General features: G+C 43.0%; 3 protein-coding genes across 5 annotated transcripts in view; 2 read left to right on the top strand and 1 right to left on the bottom strand.

Moving 5' to 3' along the window:
* Nucleotides 1-19,413, top strand: part of LOC125745807 (uncharacterized) — a 260,830-nt gene that overhangs the window by 238,466 nt on the left and 2,951 nt on the right. The window lies entirely within an intron of this gene.
* Nucleotides 1-19,413, top strand: part of LOC125745808 (uncharacterized) — a 66,700-nt gene that overhangs the window by 44,336 nt on the left and 2,951 nt on the right. The gene's annotated exons all lie outside the window — the stretch shown is intronic.
* LOC125745801 (germinal-center associated nuclear protein-like) lies at nucleotides 6,119-9,955 on the bottom strand. The gene is made up of 11 exons (XM_049019015.1): nucleotides 9,890-9,955; nucleotides 9,679-9,813; nucleotides 9,423-9,576; nucleotides 8,948-9,212; nucleotides 8,698-8,795; nucleotides 8,233-8,623; nucleotides 7,878-8,129; nucleotides 7,665-7,794; nucleotides 7,297-7,476; nucleotides 7,051-7,201; nucleotides 6,119-6,956 (listed from the first exon to the last, which is right to left on the bottom strand). The coding sequence occupies exons 1-11, from the start codon at nucleotides 9,946-9,948 to the stop codon at nucleotides 6,798-6,800; spliced, it is 1,974 nt and encodes a 657-aa protein (XP_048874972.1). The 5' UTR covers nucleotides 9,949-9,955; the 3' UTR covers nucleotides 6,119-6,797.

Raw genomic sequence — 19,413 nt, 5'->3', positions numbered from 1 at the left:
CCGTTCTCTGTACCCAGGTTTACCAGAAGCATCTTTATTCTGACTACACCTTGTTCAAAACGGTGCTACCAGGCTCTCAACAAAAAATAGACACCAAATTTCCCCTGTGTTGGCTGCATTGCATTGGCTACCTGTTAAGTTTTGAGAATTTCTGAGAATACAGTTTAAAGATTTCTTATTTCTTTCTAAGGCGATACATGGCATAGGTCCCCAGTCCGTCTCGGAGCTAATTCAGCCTTACACCGCTTCTTATTAGATGCATCTCTGTACTGACCCTGCACACACAGGAACACATTTTATTTATCTATTTAATCTGACTATTCTGCTTTGCACATCATGTATTTAACATTTATAGTGATTTTATATTTATTACTAGATTATTGTATAACTTTTGCACTGTTTTTTGAACTTGGTTGTTGCTTAGTCTTGTTTTTCCATGGAGCACCATTATACCAAAAATAATTCCTTGTAGGGTCAACCTACTTGGCAATAAACCACAGTCTGATTCTGATTATTTTTTGTGTAACATTGGCCAATGTCTCTACTTTTACTATATATTTATATTATTTTGACCTACAGCACTTTGGCACAACATAGATTGTTTTTAAATGTGCTATAGAAATAAAAATAATTCAACTTGATATAGAAACGTATTTCAAGTCATCCATCTTGCCGAGATGGGGGTTGCGCTGTGACCCCTGGTGGACAAATTATGCAGCAACAGTACTCATATCATGGTTGAAAGTTCTGTCTTCAGTCTCTCTGTTTCTTTTTAGTTATCATTAATTGGCCATTATAAACCAAATGCTGATAGCGATTTATCACAGACTCCTGCATTAATGAATTAAAATATTCATGATGAATAAAGAAGATGAATTGGCGCTAATGTGTATTTTTACTGTGTTATTGATGAGATAAATATTACAGTACACGGATCGCTCTGGTGTCTCAGAAATTGTCTCCATTTTTTCATACCAATTTATCATTAGTACAGTAGTGCTTGCAGTTCACAAATGCTTTGGCCTACAAACAATTTGGTTCACAAAAACAAAATTTGGTCAATGAACAAACTCGACCAGATTCCTTTTTTTATACTAGTGTAACACCGGCGGGGCGCATATCCCAGCATGCCCCGCGTACAATTGTAAATAGAAGGACCACGACAGGCACCCAACAAGCACCGAACCCAAATACACAGATGGGAAACACAATGTTGTCAGAAGCTGAACTGCGAAATGCAGATGCAGTGAGAGATTTACACACACTAAATACACGTTAGGATCGGACAGGGTATACACACAAGACATGGGCAAAGTGTAAAGTGAGGTAGACCTTCATGGGTCAGTCCATTGCAGGGCAATGGAAGCTGGAGAAATGCCATGTGAACAGCAGAAATGTGGTCATACAGGATGTGAGGGTGAGACTGTGTGCTGTATACAGAGGGTCTGACCTCACGGCTTTGTTTCAGTCTTTAGTATTGTGATGACATTGTGATAGCCCAGTGATAACTATACTGGATGGGTGGTACCCCTTTAAAGACACTTCCGGCATGTAAATGGAGAACGAAATTATAGTTATACCGAATCTCCTACACACAATACCAAGGTTACCAACTTTGCTCAAATATGCAGATCAATCAAATATTTTGCAGATCAAATATGATGCTAAGTTAGTACTAAGTTAAAATATGTTCCGGACTTGTAACATGCACCCATGATTTGGAACAGTCAGCAGGCTGTCTCTGGCCACGCCCCCTACACTCGGTCCGGCCCCTGGCTTTTCCTGAATTCTGATTCCTTTAGATAAACATTGACTTCATTGATATTGTTATTGATTTATCGACAGACCATCATACGTTTTAGACGTTATAATAACAACACTCTATTGATCCCCAAAGAGAGAAATTCTCTCCTTGCCTGCCCCCTCTTACTGTCCATGATACACAAGCACATATGTAGAAAAACGTCAGCTTGGAAGCCAAGGCTGGACTTAACCTACTCCTTAGGGTTCAACTGGGAACTGCCCCATGGCCGAGCGGTCTAAAGCCTCCTGCGCAGCGAAAATGGCCTTTCAAAGTAAGGGGTATTCTGTTCTCCGAAGTAAGGCGTGGGTTCGAATCCAACTTCCGACAAAAGTTCTTCAATCGCTACAGCAAAATTTGAGCCACTGATCGGCTTTAATTGCTTTGTTTTATTTTTGCGTTTCAGGCAAAACTACATAACACTTAAAGACACTACGGGCATGTAAATGGAGAACGAAATTATAGTTATACCGAATCTCCTACACACAATACCAAGGTTACCAACTTTGGTCAGCTGACCGGAGTGAGACGTTCAATTCCCGTAAGATTTCTTTGCGCCAGCCTGAGAGTATGACAAACACGTCACACCAGATGCATGAGAGATGGAAACCTGGGATATTCAGTCGAATCAGATCAAATATGATGCTAAGTTAGTACTAAGTTAAAATATGTTCCGGACTTGTAACATGCACCCATGATTTGGAACAGTCAGCAGGCTGTCTCTGGCCACGCCCCCTACACTCCGGTCCGGCCCCTGGCTTTTCCTGAATTCTGATTTCTTTACATAAACATTGACTTCATTGATATTGTTATTGATTTATCGACAGACCATCATACGTTTTAGACGTTATAATAACAACACTCTATTGATCCCCAAAGAGAGAAATTCTCTCCTTGCCTGCCCCCTCTTACTGTCCATGATACACAAGCACATATGTAGAAAAACGTCAGCTTGGGAGCCAAGGCTGGACTTAACCTACTCCTTCCAGTCCAACTGGAAACTGCCCCATGGCCGAGCGGTCTAAAGCCTTCTGCGCAGCGAAAATGGCCTTTCAAAGTAAGGGGTGTTCTGTTCTCCGAAGTAAGGCGTGGGTTCGAATCCAACTTCCGACAAAAGTTCTTCAATCGCTACAGCAGAATTTGAGCCACTGATCGGCTTTAATTGCTTTGTTTTATTTTTGCGTTTCAGGCAAAACTACATAACACTTAAAGACACTACGGGCATGTAAATGGAGAACGAAATTATAGTTATACCGAATCTCCTACACACAATACCAAGGTTACCAACTTTGCTCAGCTGACCGGAGTGAGACGTTCAATTCCCGTAAGATTTCTTTGCGCCAGCCTGAGAGTATGACAAACACGTCACACCAGATGCATGAGAGATGGAAACCTGGGATATTCAGTCGAATCAGATCAAATATGATGCTAAGTTAGTACTAAGTTAAAATATGTTCCGGACTTGTAACATGCACCCATGATTTGGAACAGTCAGCAGGCTGTCTCTGGCCACGCCCCCTACACTCCGGTCCGGCCCCTGGCTTTTCCTGAATTCTGATTTCTTTACATAAACATTGACTTCATTGATATTGTTATTGATTTATCGACAGACCATCATACGTTTTAGACGTTATAATAACAACACTCTATTGATCCCCAAAGAGAGAAATTCTCTCCTTGCCTGCCCCCTCTTACTGTCCATGATACACAAGCACATATGTAGAAAAACGTCAGCTTGGGAGCCAAGGCTGGACTTAACCTACTCCTTCCAGTCCAACTGGAAACTGCCCCATGGCCGAGCGGTCTAAAGCCTCCTGCGCAGCGAAAATGGCCTTTCAACGTAAGGGGTGTTCTGTTCTCCGAAGTAAGGCGTGGGTTCGAATCCAACTTCCGACAAAAGTTCTTCAATCGCTACAGCAGAATTTGAGCCACTGATCGGCTTTAATTGCTTTGTTTTATTTTTGCGTTTCAGGCAAAACTACATAACACTTAAAGACACTACGGGCATGTAAATGGAGAACGAAATTATAGTTATACCGAATCTCCTACACACAATACCAAGGTTACCAACTTTGCTCAGCTGACCGGAGTGAGACGTTCAATTCCCGTAAGATTTCTTTGCGCCAGCCTGAGAGTCTGAAAACACGTCACACCAGATGCATGAGAGATGGAAACCTGGGATATTCAGTCGAATCAGATCAAATATGATGCTAAGTTAGTACTAAGTTAAAATATGTTCCGGACTTGTAACATGCACCCATGATTTGGAACAGTCAGCAGCATACCTGTCAAGGTTTGGATTTGAAAATAAAGGAAATTTTCCGGCACCCGCCGAGAGCCATCCCACCACCGCAACCAGGCTCCAGTATCCCTTACATTTTAAGACAGGTGTACAAGAAATATAAAATAACCATTTGTCATTTACATTTTATTTTCATTGCGCATTTTCTACTAATTTTTCATGTTCACTCATGCGGCTCTCTGTCATTCACTAATGACTTGGATTTTTCATGCCGACTGACATCGTTCCTTCCCCGTGGGAGACACTAAAATCGCATTTACAAATCTTACAGAACGCGTGACTGTGCCCCATCCTGCTCCTCTTTAGGAAAGTAAATTCGTCGTCCCATTTTCCGATGTATTTACATGACTTCTTTGTTTCTTGGCAGGGACGCCTTCTCCTTCTACACATCCATCCATCCATCCATCTCTCTCCTTTCTCCTTCCCGCTGTTGGCACTAATCTCGCGATAACTGCCACCCAGGCTATGCAGGTGGCAGTTCTCGCGAGGCTACTGACAGTTCAGTTTGGAGAGGCAGAAGAATTTTTAAATATATATATATATATATTATTATACGGGAGATTTACGGGAAAATACTAATACGGGAGGACGGCGGGAAAGAGAAGTAAAATACGGTAGTTTCCCGGCCAAAACGGGAGACTTGACAGCTATGGTCAGCAGGCAGTCTCTGGCCACGCCCCCTACAGTCGGTCCGGCCCCTGGCTTTACCAGCGTGTTCGCGAAAACGACTTCATTTATTTTCTTATTGATTCATCGACAGACCATCATACTTTTTAGACGTTATAATAATAACACTCTATTGATCCCCAAAGAGAGAAATTCTCTCCTTGCCTGCCCCCTCTTACTGTCCATGATACACAAGCACATATGTAGAAAAACGTCAGCTTGGAGGCCAAGGCTGGACTTAACCTACTCCTTACGGTTTAACGGGAAACTGCCGCATGGCCGAGCGGTCTCAGACACCACGCACGACGTAACTGGCCTTCCGACGCAAGGGATATTCTGTTCTCCGAAGTAAGCCGTGGGTTCGAATCCCACTTCCGACAAAAGTTCTTCAATCACCACAGCAGCATTTGAGCAACTGATTGGCTTTAATTGCTTTGTTTTATTGTTGCGTTTCAGGCAAAACTACATAACACTTAAAGACACTTCGGGCATGCAAATGAGAACGAAATTATAGTTATACCGAATCTCCTACACACAATACCAAGGTTACCAACTTTGCTCAGCTGACCGGAGTGAGACGTTCAATTCGCCACAAGTCTGCACACCCAGATAACACGCATATAAAACGTATGCAACAGTTGTGTTACCTTTTAAATAGTCTGTAGGTTTTGCAAACTACTCTAACGCCTTTGGTGTCGCTGATTTTACGTTTATACTAGTGTAAAATAGACTTGCCGTAAGATTTCTTTGCGCCAGCCTGAGAGTCTGAAAACACCTCACACCAGATGCATGAGAGATGGAAACCTGGAATATTCAGTCGAATCAGATCAAATATGATGCTAAGTTAGTACTAAGTTAAAATATGTTCCGCACTTGTAACATGCACCCATGATTTGGAACAGTCAGCAGGGGGGGGGGAGGGATTATCTGCTCCCTGCATTTAAAAGTGCATAACAGAATTACATGACAGTGAGCGCAGGGGCAGGTAGACATTATTTCAACAAGCAGAAAACTATCAGAGGAAGCAGTTCATAATGAACATCATACAGAATACAGGAAGTCCCCAGAATAGAAGATCCATCCTAAGTCAGTCTTAAAGTCAAATTTATTGGTGTGAGAAGAGTAATACTACAGAACATTATAGTACAGTAATATTAAAAATAACTGCATACAGTACTGTACCTCAAGCCCACGAAAGAATAAAGCAGGGTGATGTTTTCATGAGCATCATAAAGTAATGCATATGTTTGATATTAAAAATAGTTTTAAACTAAATTAGTATGATAGGATCTATGGCCATCTGCTTTTAAATGCAAAATATCTTAGCTACATCAAGTCAGTCGAATATTCTTAACCAGCAGACTGTCTGTACATATGCAGATGGCTCCCTGCTGCCACCTGTAGGGCATCCACGGGCATATTTTCTTAAAAACCAGCCAGCCAGTTTATAAAAGGAACTCAGTGGCAGACTGCTTAGTGAACTGCTGTGATCTTCAGTTCAATTACATGAATATATAATTGAGCTGCATGACATTTCTTTAAGAATCTAAAAAAAGACATACTTTTGCAATGGTGTACAATGCAGATATTACCTAAATTGTTAATTTTGACCAACAATACACAAGGTTAAAGAAACAGCAGTAACAACCCCACGTATGAGTGTCTAATATGGGCAAATAACGTCACAGGTTTTAAAGATTCTGCAGCAAATTGTGATTCAATTTAAAAGTACAATAAACAAAGTTTCATGATGGAAAAAAAACAAAGAAATAGCCATGGGTTTCTAAATACAATAACATTTTAATATTTAAAATTTGCACAAAAAAAAACCCTAAAAAACTGTCCATTTCCTATGACATGTTTTTCCCCCAGTTACAACACTCCCAATGTTGTGTAAATTACTGTACATCATACTCTTCAAAGCAATATATGCACAAGTACCACACAACTAAATATACTGCAGAAATCAGGCATAAGAGAGACAACTTGTGGCAGTCAACGGCAGACATCAGGTGGGTCACATGACACTCAGTCATCAACAATGTCCAGAAGGCAGCTTAGCTTCAGCTCACATGCGAGCTCCTCCTCCCGGCTTGCAGAGATCAGCTGCTCCAGCTCCTGTAGACGCCTCCCCATAGAACTGGCAGCTCCCCTGGCCTGGTCACTGCGGACACTGCGCTCCTTCTGCTACAAAAATGGGCACAGAAACAGTCTCAACTGATGAGCACAGGGTACTTGGGGTCTTAAAATGTGAGCACCTGTGTAGGCACAGGGTCAATACCAGGGCAAGTGCAGGTGGGGCAGCCATCTTTGGGGAGGGCACTACGATCTCCGGTACAGACAGTAACGAAGAAGGCAAGAAAAGTGGTGAGGAGGAAGAGGAAGGGCCCAGGGACTCGACGTCAAGCCAGGTACGCAGCTGGTCCTCGAACCTGCAGATCCAAGTCAAACAGGAAATGGCTCAATGTTTATGCCACAACTCACATGAGAGAGTACACGTGTGTAGCATGTCTGTTCTCTGTCAGACCTGCGGCTCTGTTCTTTCTCCTCCTCAATGCGAGCCAGGAGGTCCTGGGGGCTGGAGGCAGCATCCAAAACAGGGGCAACACCGGATCCGGACTCAGGGTCCTCAACCATGCTGTGAAACAGCTTCTGTTGAAGACGTGGCCTGGCCAGTCGAGGATGAGGCCACATGCTCTGGTGACACCTGCAATGGCAGAGACTTTGGATAAGAAGCCAGTATTGTACACCACTCTTGGGGATATGAGCAAGACTGGAAGCTGATGGCTTTCCCTCTTCTTCCATTTAATAGTAAATAATATTCATTAAATCTGCAGGTCACTGTTAACAGTCTATCTGGAATGTGTTAGATTTACATGGCTGGCTGGCTCTTACCCTGCCTTCCCCTGCTGCTTGTCCCTGTGCGTCTGCTTTACGGCATCCACCCAGCAGGACGGCGGTATGAAGCCCTGCAGCCCATCGCTCAGGAAATACACCGAGATTTCTCCGTCGTCACTGATGACATCTGAAGATGGTGGGATAGGTTCACACCTGCATGGCATCCCCAGTAGGCCCCCCCAAACGTCAGACCCACCCCACCCTCCTCACCTTCACTCACGGGGCACCCAGGAGGGTTCCAGTCCCGGAGTTGGTGCTCTACACAGAGCATGACAATTTCGTCCCAGGGCACCTCCCAGAAAGTGGGCTCCTTGTCCGGCCCCCCACCTCGGCCCACACAGTCCTGACGCAGCCTCTCCAAAAGGTTCTCCAACTGGGACATAAGGAGTGGCTGGCTGTGGCGGGACCATGGGATTTGAGATACGTACTGGAAGATGGAGGCAACCAGCTGGCTCCAAGGAGCTGGGTGGGGGGAGCGGTGGCAGCAGCAGAAATTTAAGGAAACAGACTAAGAAGCAGCCACTTAGCAAGAAGTCCGAATTCCGAATCTGAGGCATGGACATACCCCCCACGGCTGGCAGCGGCCAGTCGGGCAGCCGCAGGCTCAGGACTGCCCCCTGGAGCCACTCCAGGTGCTCAGCCGAGTTCCAGAGCAGATGTGGTAGGCAGTCACCACCCCCTGGCACCGAGAACTCTGCCACGGGCCAGGAGAGGCCAGCCAGACTCGGGGACGACACAAGGCCAGCCAAGAAAGCCAGGACAGTGTTGTAGAGGCCGATGACGGGTGCAGGGCCCTGGGAGGGCAGTCCCGCCATGTCACGGTCCCTCCGATCACGGTGAAGCCTACCAGCAAACTCGCGGCAGAGCCCGGCCTCCACAACCTGCACCAACGTCTGCGAGACGAGCCGGGCTGGTGCCGTGGAGCGGGCAGCGAGCCACCTGACGGCATGGCGGATCTGCGGGGAGACGGGGGTGATGGTCAATGGGATGGTTCAATCTTACCGAGGCCAGCGACAACATGCACACTCACCTGCTCGGATCCTTGGGGTTCGTTCGTGGTCTCGGGGATATGGACGAACATGTACTCTGAAATCAAACCTTCCTCAATGAGTGTCTGAAGCATCAGGTCTTACAGGGAAAGGAAACCGATGGTCAGACAGGAGGAACAAACCAACTGTATTAGCTCTGCATACGTAAACATAGCCTCAAGAGAAATGCTATAAGTAAAGTAAGCGAATCCCACGCGACACCTGTTGTCATAGACACGGTTAGTGTCACACCTTCCTCTAGCCGTTCATCGCTGGCCCTGTGCCCAGCCTGCCCTGGGACCACCACCACCAGAGGAAGGGCCTGTGGCCAGGCATTAGCCTGCTGGATCTGCCGGAGCTGCAGCAGGGCGGATAACAGGAAGATGTCCCCGTCTTCCTCATCAGCCCCGGGACTGACTGCCGAGGGCAGCAGCATCAGCAGGGCGCCCATGCCCATCAGCCCCTTCCGCTTCTCCAATGCCAACTGGCCTTCCTCGCTGAGGGGCCCGCGGGCCACCTGACCCACAGTGAGAAACATGGCCTCACTTCCTGCACTTGCACCCTTCGCAAACATCTGTGTTACCACAGGACCTGCTAATATCACATAGTGCCAGACTATGCTAGGCTATGTTAAGCTATGCTAGACTAACATTAATGACAGAACATGCAACACAGGGGCATGAAGCCTGTCGATATTCATCGGCAAGTTCCCCCCTATCTGCCACACCTTCACACACACGTGCACTGTGTGCATGCGCTCCCCCACGCTCCGCAGGCCGCTGCTGATGCTCAAGGTTTGCATGTGTCCGTTGGGGACCATCTCCCTGTGTTCTTGCTTCTCCGAGTTACCGAATTTGGACTCCAGCCATTCTGTCAAAATCCTGCATCAGAGATGGGAGGGGGGCACAAATGTAAGCTCCAGGACCTCTAAACCCAACTAACACCCAATCCCTCCCCGAACGACACCCAGTTCCCCCACTTACTGGTTAGCAACACTGGCATCTCTTTCATGATCACTTGGCAACAAGAGGGCTGCCTTCCAGAAGATTGTGTCAGATGGGTTCGAGACGCTTGCTGCCACCAGACTGAGCAGGTCCAGTGGCCCCCACACAGATTCGCTGAAGTGGATGGAGATGTAGATGAGCACATGGAGAGTGATGGATGGCTAACAGCTACTCTACAATAGCACCATACCTCAGGAGCTGCTGGTAGAACAAGTGGACCTTCATCTGATGCTCGGTTTCCCTTCGCATCTTCGCCAACCTGCAGAAGGCAGCAGCACTGGTTGTCGCGTTGAATACAGCCGTCTATGGGAGCGAATGCGTCAACAGAGCCGCCATCTTGGGACGGGGTAGAGCTCCTTTTAAATGAATGAACGTCTATCAGGGACAAGCTGGCATTCAGAAATAAAGAACCATAAATGGGCAAATTTGAGAAGCGATTTTTATTGTCTTGGTTCATTATAAATGTCAGACATGTATTTACGACCGAGCCACGAGTAAATCGACAGAGAAGCGGGTTTTCTTAACACAGCCTACTTTTATGTTCAAAATGTAATGCACATATAGGTATTTTTTCATTCTTCCATTCGAAATAAACATACACTACTCTCCTACTACATGCAGAACAATGCAAATACAAAACACAACAAAAAAAGGCCAGCAATGTTAGCTGAAAGACCCTGGTAATCTCCATGATAAGCCCCATTGCGTTACCACTCATGCATTTATGCAGGCCGGCCCGTGGCATTGGCAATATAGGCAAATGCTAAGGGCGCCATTCATCCAGGGGGTGCCACAAACGGAGGAAGAAAAAAGTGTAACATTCCACTATTCTTAAAGCTAGTTGGTATTAATGCGTCTTAATATGAAAAGAACAAGCCCACATGAATTTACCTGCTTAGCAAAGCCTATTAAGTAATAATAATAATAATGATGATGATGATGATGATGATACGTAACTTTCCTATGAGCCGCCCCCCCTTGTAACCTCCCTCAATAACGAACACAAGTTGATCTCTGATCACGGGCATTTATTCACATATCTATCCGGTCGAGCATGCCGTGAGAACTAGATAAAATAAAGCACATACATCAAAAAATGAATCAGTAAAAACACAGGCATTTTCCTAAAAATAACCAAACACAAACCTAAATAGGCTACAGCTTGCTCACGCCATTAACTTATGACTGCAGCTCATACAATAACTCCAATATCCATGAATATTGACGTTATAACTTAAAACACTTTCTCAGCCGCATAACAAATGCTGCACTTATAACTGAGCAAAACGAAAATGTTACCAGCAAAACTGACCAGACCTAAACCCAAACGCAACATTAGTTCCGCTATAGTTTCCCTACACCTGGGGGGGGGGGGGTGCCGGCGCTGATGCTCGCCTAGGGCGCCTCATCAGCTAGGACCGTTACTGCATTTAAGCATTTAGCAGACGCCTTTATCCAAAGCAACGGGCATTTGTATAGACTTGTAGAGAACTATAGTCAATGAACTGTACACAATACATTTTCCAGACAAGGAAAATACTTTATTATTTTTTTTACATTTACGGTAATATGAAAGATGAACATCCAGTTACCTCCTTTTTGGAAAAATAACTATAGACAGGGCAGGTCTATACACACAGGCATCTTGTATATATTTGTCAAGAACTATAGCCAATGAACTGCAATATATACTGGTGTCAGTACAGAAGCTGTGTCTTTCCTGTGACGTGGGGGTGGGAAGACAGAGGCTCTGTGTCTAGTATTTAGTATCCTTATAACAGTACTATTTTACACAGTTTCTTCCTCAAACTGCTGGTCTGTAGTTGGAGAGTATGTACTTTTGCCACATGGTCTTCTCTCAACTTGTGAAAGCAAGACAAGTGAAATTAAATTGAAGCGATGGTTGCCAATGCCATCTTGAGTTTCAGCAATGTGATCACAAAGATTAAATATATCCTGAAAACCTACATCTGCTTTCACAACCCTGTTCAACAGAGACTGGATGTTGGAGGCTTGTCTGATGCACTGCTCAGCTGAGCCAATCGCCTTTAATTAATTTAATTAATTAAATTAAACTTAAGTTGCTTCAAAATATTGTTTTAGTTTTGTAATTGATGCAATTTAAGTTTTAACAATAGCAGTCAGTGGTCAGAGACTTTTGCACAGTGTCAGTAAAGTAGAACAAGTTTATCCACAATTTCTACAGATTCAAATGAAATAATAAATTGATCATAACTTACAACTTGGAAGCCATTCTTGAGAAGTTGTTCAACAAAAGATGAAATCTTCAACAGAATCTGGAGCTCTTGTCTCGCTGGAAGCAGAGGTAGAGTGACTTTACATGTGCAGGTCTCCTCTCCTTTGGCACCTTACAGGGTCCTCGTCACCCAGTTTAATTTGCGGTTTAGAAGCATTTTTTTAAAACATGTTGGGATTCAGTTGCAGCGCGCTGACTTTGTGTGTTTCGGGGCATATCTCAGGACGGCAGGATACCAAAATGGCGGAAAAAAAAAAAAGTTTACGTCATCAAAATGGCGCCCGTGATTCTCTTTGGGTCCTAATGACCCAGTATTCAAATTTAATGGGATTAGGAGCGGAGCCTGCATTCAACTACCATGAAAAAAAAAACAACTAAATACTAATCAGATATGAAACCAAAGCGCTATGGCAATGCAGAAGGGATGGGGCTAAAGGTATGAAAGAATGATAGCTAGTAATAAACAGCTAAACTTGTAATAAAAAGCAGGCTCCGAAAAGACAGCCCACTGTGAATACGCTCAGAGTCCTAAGGACCTAGGATTCAACTTACCTAGTATTTCGCCGAGCTGGGCCTCTCCAAACGCTAGCACCGTGCAAAACCCTTGCAGCACCGTGGAAGACTCTCTCACTCCAGCGGGGGCGGGTCCGTAAAGAGATCGGCTGCCGCTTTCGCCGAGCTGGGCCTTTCCAAACGCTCTCACCGTGCAAAAGCAATGTAGCACCGGAAAAGACGCATTCACTCCCGCGGGGGGGTCCTCTGGGCTCGACTGCTGCTTTCCCTGAGCTTCCCCAAACGCTGTGCCAAAAGCCTTGCAGCTTCTGAGCAGAAGCGTCCACTCCTGAACTGGGGGAAAAATGGGGGAGGGGGTTTCGGCGCTCATGCAGGAATATTTTGCGACTTTGCTTTTCATCTGGGATTTAGCTCTTTGCATAGAAGGTAAACATTGTGCTCTGAAATATCCAGAATGTTGCAAAATAGCAGCGAAATGTTTTTGTTTTGAAATGGGCTGGGGTGTTTGTATCCATTTAGTTTCGTTCTTTGCATTCCCCGTACACGTGATAGCTTTATGGCAGTAATTACTCTGGGCGCCTGCCTGTCTGGGTGGTCGGCTTCTTTTATCTTTTGTCAGTGACCAAATGGTGAGCTAGCAAGAGGTACTAAAAGTAGCTTTACAGCAGGGAAGGACCAGGCACAGTTACTGAGCAGAAAACGGTCAAACGGTGGCAAAAAGCAACCAAATATATAATGGCATGCCCTTTTTATTTTCTTTTAATAAATTGTTTTTTAGAAGTCAGCATATTTTATACAACAAATTATGCATTTTGCATGACAAATTGCAGTTCAGAGTGTTTTCGAGGCTTTGGAATAAACAATTACCCAAATGTCGGGAAAGCCCATTGAAATGAATGGGAAGCGAGAGGCATAAAGCACTTTGAGGGGCTTGCGCAGTTACTTGGAGCGTTATAAAAGCAAACCATTTGAATATGTTTGCTCTAAAGAGATCCAAATTCATAAAAAAGTACAAGTCATTACATTTAACTTTTTTTTACATTGATTTAACAATAAATATTGTAATTGCCGCTAAGTGTCGCACTTACTTTGACCGGCTTTCCACGGTCTATGTCGACATCTAGTGGTCAAAAAAAAGCATTACATTACACATAAGGGATGACTTTTTGCAGTAAAGACGACATTTTTTGTATTCGCAAATTTAAAAAAAAAAATATTAATAAAACTATTAAAATTGGGTCACGAGGACGCGCAGCAGAATCATAGGATGGTGAAATTTGAGGAGCCAAAGTGTTATTAACATACCATTCTGACCGCGTCCCCCACCTCCGCCCCCCGTAGCCCCGCCCTTCAGTGTCACTGTGAGGGACACCTTGAAATTCAAATGTGAAAGAAAGTAACTTTTAAAAATGATAAGAACTGAATTTATATTTCTAAATAAAGTGATAAATCGATAGTGCAGTTGTAAAACTTCTGCACGACTTCGCCACCACATCACATTTCCATCCATCCATCCATCCATTTTCCAAACCGCTTATCCTATTGGGTCGCGGGGGGTCCGGATGCTAAGTTATGTTGCTGCTCATATACATTTGATTTATGTCTGTCTTTGCCATTTAAAGACCATGTTGTGACTCGGGCAACTTTAATATAAACTACTGGAGCTGAAATATTCTCAGTTTTACAATCCCTTGATTAATATGGAAGATCGTAATTTAATATAAACAGAATGGTAATAATGAAAGTTTGCTTTCTTGTCACAGTAATCTACCGCAACGCACCGCATACCATCGGAAGGCTACTGCGATTCTGAGCAACATTGGCAATATGATCCATTTTTTTCGCCGCCATTACCCTGAAATTTCTGACTGAAATCGCTACCCCGCTCTAACGCACACTAGGACTCACCCACTCTTCGCAGCGAGCCAGCCTTAACTGGAAACTGCCCCATGGCCGAGTGGTCTCATTCGCCCGACTCAACGTAAACAGCCTTCCGAAGTAAGGTGTATTCTGTTCTCCGAAGTTAGGCGTGGGTTCGAATCCAACTTCCGACAAAAGTTCTTCAATCACTACAGCAGCAACTGGTTAGCTCTAATTGCTTTCTTTTATTTTTGCGTTTCAGGCAAAACTACATAACACTTAAAGACACTTCCGGCATGTAAATGGAGAACGAAATTATAGTTATACCGAATCTCCTACACACAATACCAAGGTTACCAACTTTGCTCAGCTGACCGGAGTCAGACGTTCAATTCGCCATAACCCGGAACTTCATCAGAAGTAGTTAGAAAATGGATGGATGGATGGATGGATGGACGGACGGACAGATCAATAAAAGTACAGGACATCCATTTTACAAAGAACCGTCAACACTAAATGTGTGCACTGGTCATGCTCCTGGAAATTAAACTTCTTTTCTGAAAAGCAGCATGTTCATAAATTAGCTGCTGTTATACCTTGGGGAAACAAATGCAGATGAAACTGTAAAACAAACTGCAGTGGCAAAACAGTTCTGGCTGCCCGCCAGCCCTTCTGCCTGTGCTGCCCTGCCTGCCTACCCTCCTGCCCATGACATCCTGTCGGCGACATGCCACAAAGCAACCCTTCTTTGCCACAGGAAATGTCTGGTGCAATTTCTTTTTTAATTGTACATGTCAATTGCATAATACCTTAAACTAATTCTTTATTATTTCTATCATCATCATCATCATCATCATCATCATCCTGATAAGTATTTCATTAGTATTCCACGGTATTTTGATTTTTCAGGAATCATTGTGTGTACTGTATACTTTTAAATTAGTTTGCACTATATGTAGTGTCTCTGCACCTGTGCCTTACGTACTTGCTGCAGCTTGCACAACAACTTCTCTCAGGCATCAGTATAGTTTATCTAATGCAATATTTGTTGTTTGTTTATTAAGTGGTTTTAGGTATTTTGTGTGTTCCACTTAATTTAGTGTAATTAGTCCTAGTTGACTCAGGTTTAGTTTGATATTTCCTTCTGTTTGTTCCTCTGCATCATGCTACTGTCATAACATGTCAATGTCTTACCTAACTTTTGTGCATTATGTTTTGGAGAGAAAAAAATCATGACTTTTTTTTTTAGATTCATCCACTGATTCTATCACCTCTGACACATCCCCCCTCAATATTTGTTTGTTTGTTTGTTTATGTATTTGCTTGGGGGGTGGAATTAACAAACAGAAATAACTGAATGAATCAGGGTAGTGAAAAACATTTATAAACTTATAATTTTGGTATTGGTATGATCCTGTTCTGGTTAGTTAGCCGAGGGAGTAAATCATCAGGAGTTTCATCTCTCAAACTCCTACTACACTCACTCAGCATCACAGTATGGACTCCCCAATGCAACTGATCTGCACGTACTCTGGGAGGAAACCTGGTTCGGGAACAGCACCATGCAGGACAGACGAGCTCTACAGAGGGTTGTGCGATCAGCTGAGCGCACCATCTGCACCGAGCTCCCTGACCTGCACTCAATCTACAGCAGGCGGTGCTGGACCAAGGCCAAGAAGATCGTGAAGGACCTCAGCCATCCCAATAATGGACTGTTCATTTCATTAGAATCTGTAGAAATTGTGGATAAACTTGTTCTACTTTACTGACACTGTGCAAAAGTCTCTGACCACTGACTGCTATTGTTAAAACTTAAATTGCATCCATTACAAAACTAAAACAATATTTTGAAGCAACTTAAGTTTAATTTAATTAATTAAATTTTATTTTAATATAAATGTAAGTAATTAGTCAACATGTTTCAATAGCTATGATTATGTACATTACAAACCTAAAATAATATTTTGAAGCAGCTTAAGTTTAATTTAATTAATTAAATTTTATTTTAATATAAATGTAAGTAATTAGTTAACATGTTTCAATAGCTGTGATTATGTACTTTACTCAGTCTAGGAGCCATCAGGATATGCAAATGTTATTTATCCAAACCACTGTGAAACGAACAGTGTTGATGATGACTGGACTGTTTCTTTATTCAACTAAAAGTAATGAATCAAATCTAATCTTTATTTATGACTTTTTTTAATTTTATTTTATCCCCAGTGCTTCGAGCAGGCATTTCCTGCTCTGCCCCGTGTGCAAGAAGACACAGCCAAGCCTCTCAGTGCATCTGGCTAGGGTGTGCATGAAGAGGTCTTCGAAAGAGGCCATCCAGGAAGTGATGGAGAAGGAAAAGCAGAATTCCCTTGAACTTCTGCAGTGGGGCAGGGTCTTCAGCTACAGGCTGAACTTCAGCTACATTATGCCTGTCAAAGTGTGTCAGCTTAGCCATTTCAGAACCTCTGCTAAAATCATCCTAGTATTTGTAACGACCATCCAGTGCAGCCATGTATTTTTTGACTTGGCCACTAGCACACCTCATACAGTACAGCTAGTCAATCTGTCACTGACTTTTTAAACCAGTATAATTAATTATTTAATTGAGCTGTTGGTGAAATTTAACAAAATCATGGAACGGCTGAGGTGCCGCTGGGGAGAAGTTTGGGAACTGAAGCGGTGTTCATCTAGCCATCCAACTAGATATCAGTAACGCTTTAGAAAACAGAAGAAGTTATTACTAGTTTTTATTGTGTTACTCTTAATTTGCACATGTTCTAATGTTAAATTGTGTCATTTATTCTAAGTCAAAGTACACTTGCTACCCAGATAAACAGCTTTAAACATTTCTTTGGACTGCCTAAGACTTTCACACAGTACTGTATGTCTTAGAACATAAGAAATTTACAAATTAGAGGAGGCCTTTCGGCCCATCAAACTCATTTGGGAAGAACTTAACTAATAGCTCAGAGTTGTTAAAATCTTATCTAGCTCTGATTTAATCATCTCTCCCAATATAATATTGGGATAATTTATTCTCTTCAGAGGCCTCCATAGAATAGTGCATCCATCCCCTCACTTATGTTCAGACAGTCAGAATAACAACAGCATCATCAATTTCACAGCTAGATTTAAAAATTGCTTTAACATAGAGTGATTACAGAAAAAAAGGTAAACAAATATTAACAAGATTATTAAAACGTAATAGACATATTCGTCATTCAGACATATTGCGCTTTTTTAAGAGCAGAAGGGATACATTAAATCACGATTATATTTTGTCCATAATATATATATATATATATATATATTTACATATATATATATATATATATATATATATATATTTACATATATATATATATGGTGGTGCAGTGGTTAACACTGTTGCCTCACACCTCTGGGACCCAGGTTCGAGTCTCTGCCTGGATTACATGTGTGTGGAGTTTGCATGTTCTCCCCGTGTCCTCGTGGGGTTTCCTCCGGGTACTCCGGTGTACCCCCACAATCAAAAACATGCTGAGGCTAATTGGAGTTACTAAATTGCCCATAGGTGTGCATGTGAGAGTGAATGGTATGTGAGTGTGACCTGCGATGGGCTGGCCCCCCATCCTAGGTTGTTCCCTGCCTCGTGCCCATTGGGAACTGGGATAGGCTCAGGAACCCCCGCGACCCAGTAGGATAAGCAGTTTGGAAAATGGATGGATGGATGGATGGATATATATATATATTTATAATTTTACATCATTATAAATGAGAACTATAAATGATTGCTAATTACTGTTAACTAATGTCCTGTAATCAGTGGAGGCACACGGACACTTTGGCCAGTTATCCTATTTCTTCAGCGCCAGCCCAACACCCAGCACCACAGACAGTGACCTGTGTTACTGTGACATCTGGTTCCTTCATTGGCTCTATTTATTTTTCTAGAAATAACTAATTGGCTCTTCCAGACTATATGAAGAGAATATTTTATTTTTATTTAGACTAAGAAACTACAGAAAATCAGCTCTGCATGTGATCTCCCCTTTACTGCTCAAGGAGGGCACACGCACATCAACAAATATCAATGCAACAATTACAGATGAACAATTTCTCACAGCTTCAGAAGAAGTCAGAGTTCTGTGTAATTCAGAAATTGTCTAAGACCTCTGCTAGAACATTTTCTGCACTTCAAAATAAATGACACCTGGGTCCATTAAAAGAAGGTGATGCTGCCTGAACCACCAGCCAAGGCTGGGAGGAAAGGGAGGAACACTAGTAAAATGAAGGAAGAAAAGCAGCCCACCCTATCTCATGGTCACGGATACAAAAGTCAGGGAGTGTTATGAAGAAGACACCACACTTAAGACCATGGTTTTATGCAGTGAATTACACCAGAGAGAACTTTTGCATTTTAACTGTGTTACGTAACATTCCTCAGCCTTCATTTTTTTCCACAGAATGCAGGACATAATTTACGGTGCCAAACAAAACAGCGGAACTGCATTGTAGCCAATTATTTGTTTCAGTAGTTTTAAGATAAATAGAACATAAAATGGTTGTTTTACTTAGGTAAAAATCCAGTTGAAACAGACTTTATTTTAAAAAAGTTACATTGGCTTTAAGTGATGGCACATGTCGCTTGTGTTAATACTGCTTTGATTTTGAGGATGAAGTCTGAAGTGTAGGTGACATGCAGAAGCATGCAATTTGACGTTTGGGGATTGTAGTTTTTAATGGGACAATTTGAATAAGGAATACTGGTGATATGCTTTTTAAGGGGACAGCACACGAAAATTATAATACAGAGTATTAAAAGAACCGCTCTTTAAAGGAACTGAATTATCTTAGTGTATTTTACATCACAAGCACTCTCGGTCCGTTGGGGAGTCCGTCCCACTGTACTTGGAGAATGCTGCCATGCATTAATCATAAATTTCATTCAGTTGTGCGACAGAAGTTCCCTTCTAATGTTTTCTTCAACATAACAAAGTCCCACGGTAACAAAAGCGCTGAGGCCAGGATCGTTAATTGCAATGTGGGGAATGCAGACCAGCTGGGGTGGGGGATCGTGCTCAGTCACGGTAAAAGGCAAACGGGTA

This window comes from Brienomyrus brachyistius, chromosome 7 (genome assembly GCF_023856365.1).
Source record: "Brienomyrus brachyistius isolate T26 chromosome 7, BBRACH_0.4, whole genome shotgun sequence".
Classification (NCBI taxonomy): domain Eukaryota; kingdom Metazoa; phylum Chordata; class Actinopteri; order Osteoglossiformes; family Mormyridae; genus Brienomyrus; species Brienomyrus brachyistius.
This window is presented reverse-complemented; position numbering and strand designations above follow the sequence as displayed.

Coding starts and splice junctions, on each gene's coding strand:
- LOC125745801 (XM_049019015.1), bottom strand. CDS start 9,948: ATGCGAAGGGAAACCGAGCATCAGATGAAGGTCCACTTGTTCTACCAG. Junction 9,577..9,678: donor GATGCCAGTGTTGCTAACCA/GTAAGTGGGGGA, acceptor TCTCTGATGCAG/GATTTTGACAGAATGGCTGG. Junction 8,624..8,697: donor AACCCCAAGGATCCGAGCAG/GTGAGTGTGCAT, acceptor GTCTCCCCGCAG/ATCCGCCATGCCGTCAGGTG.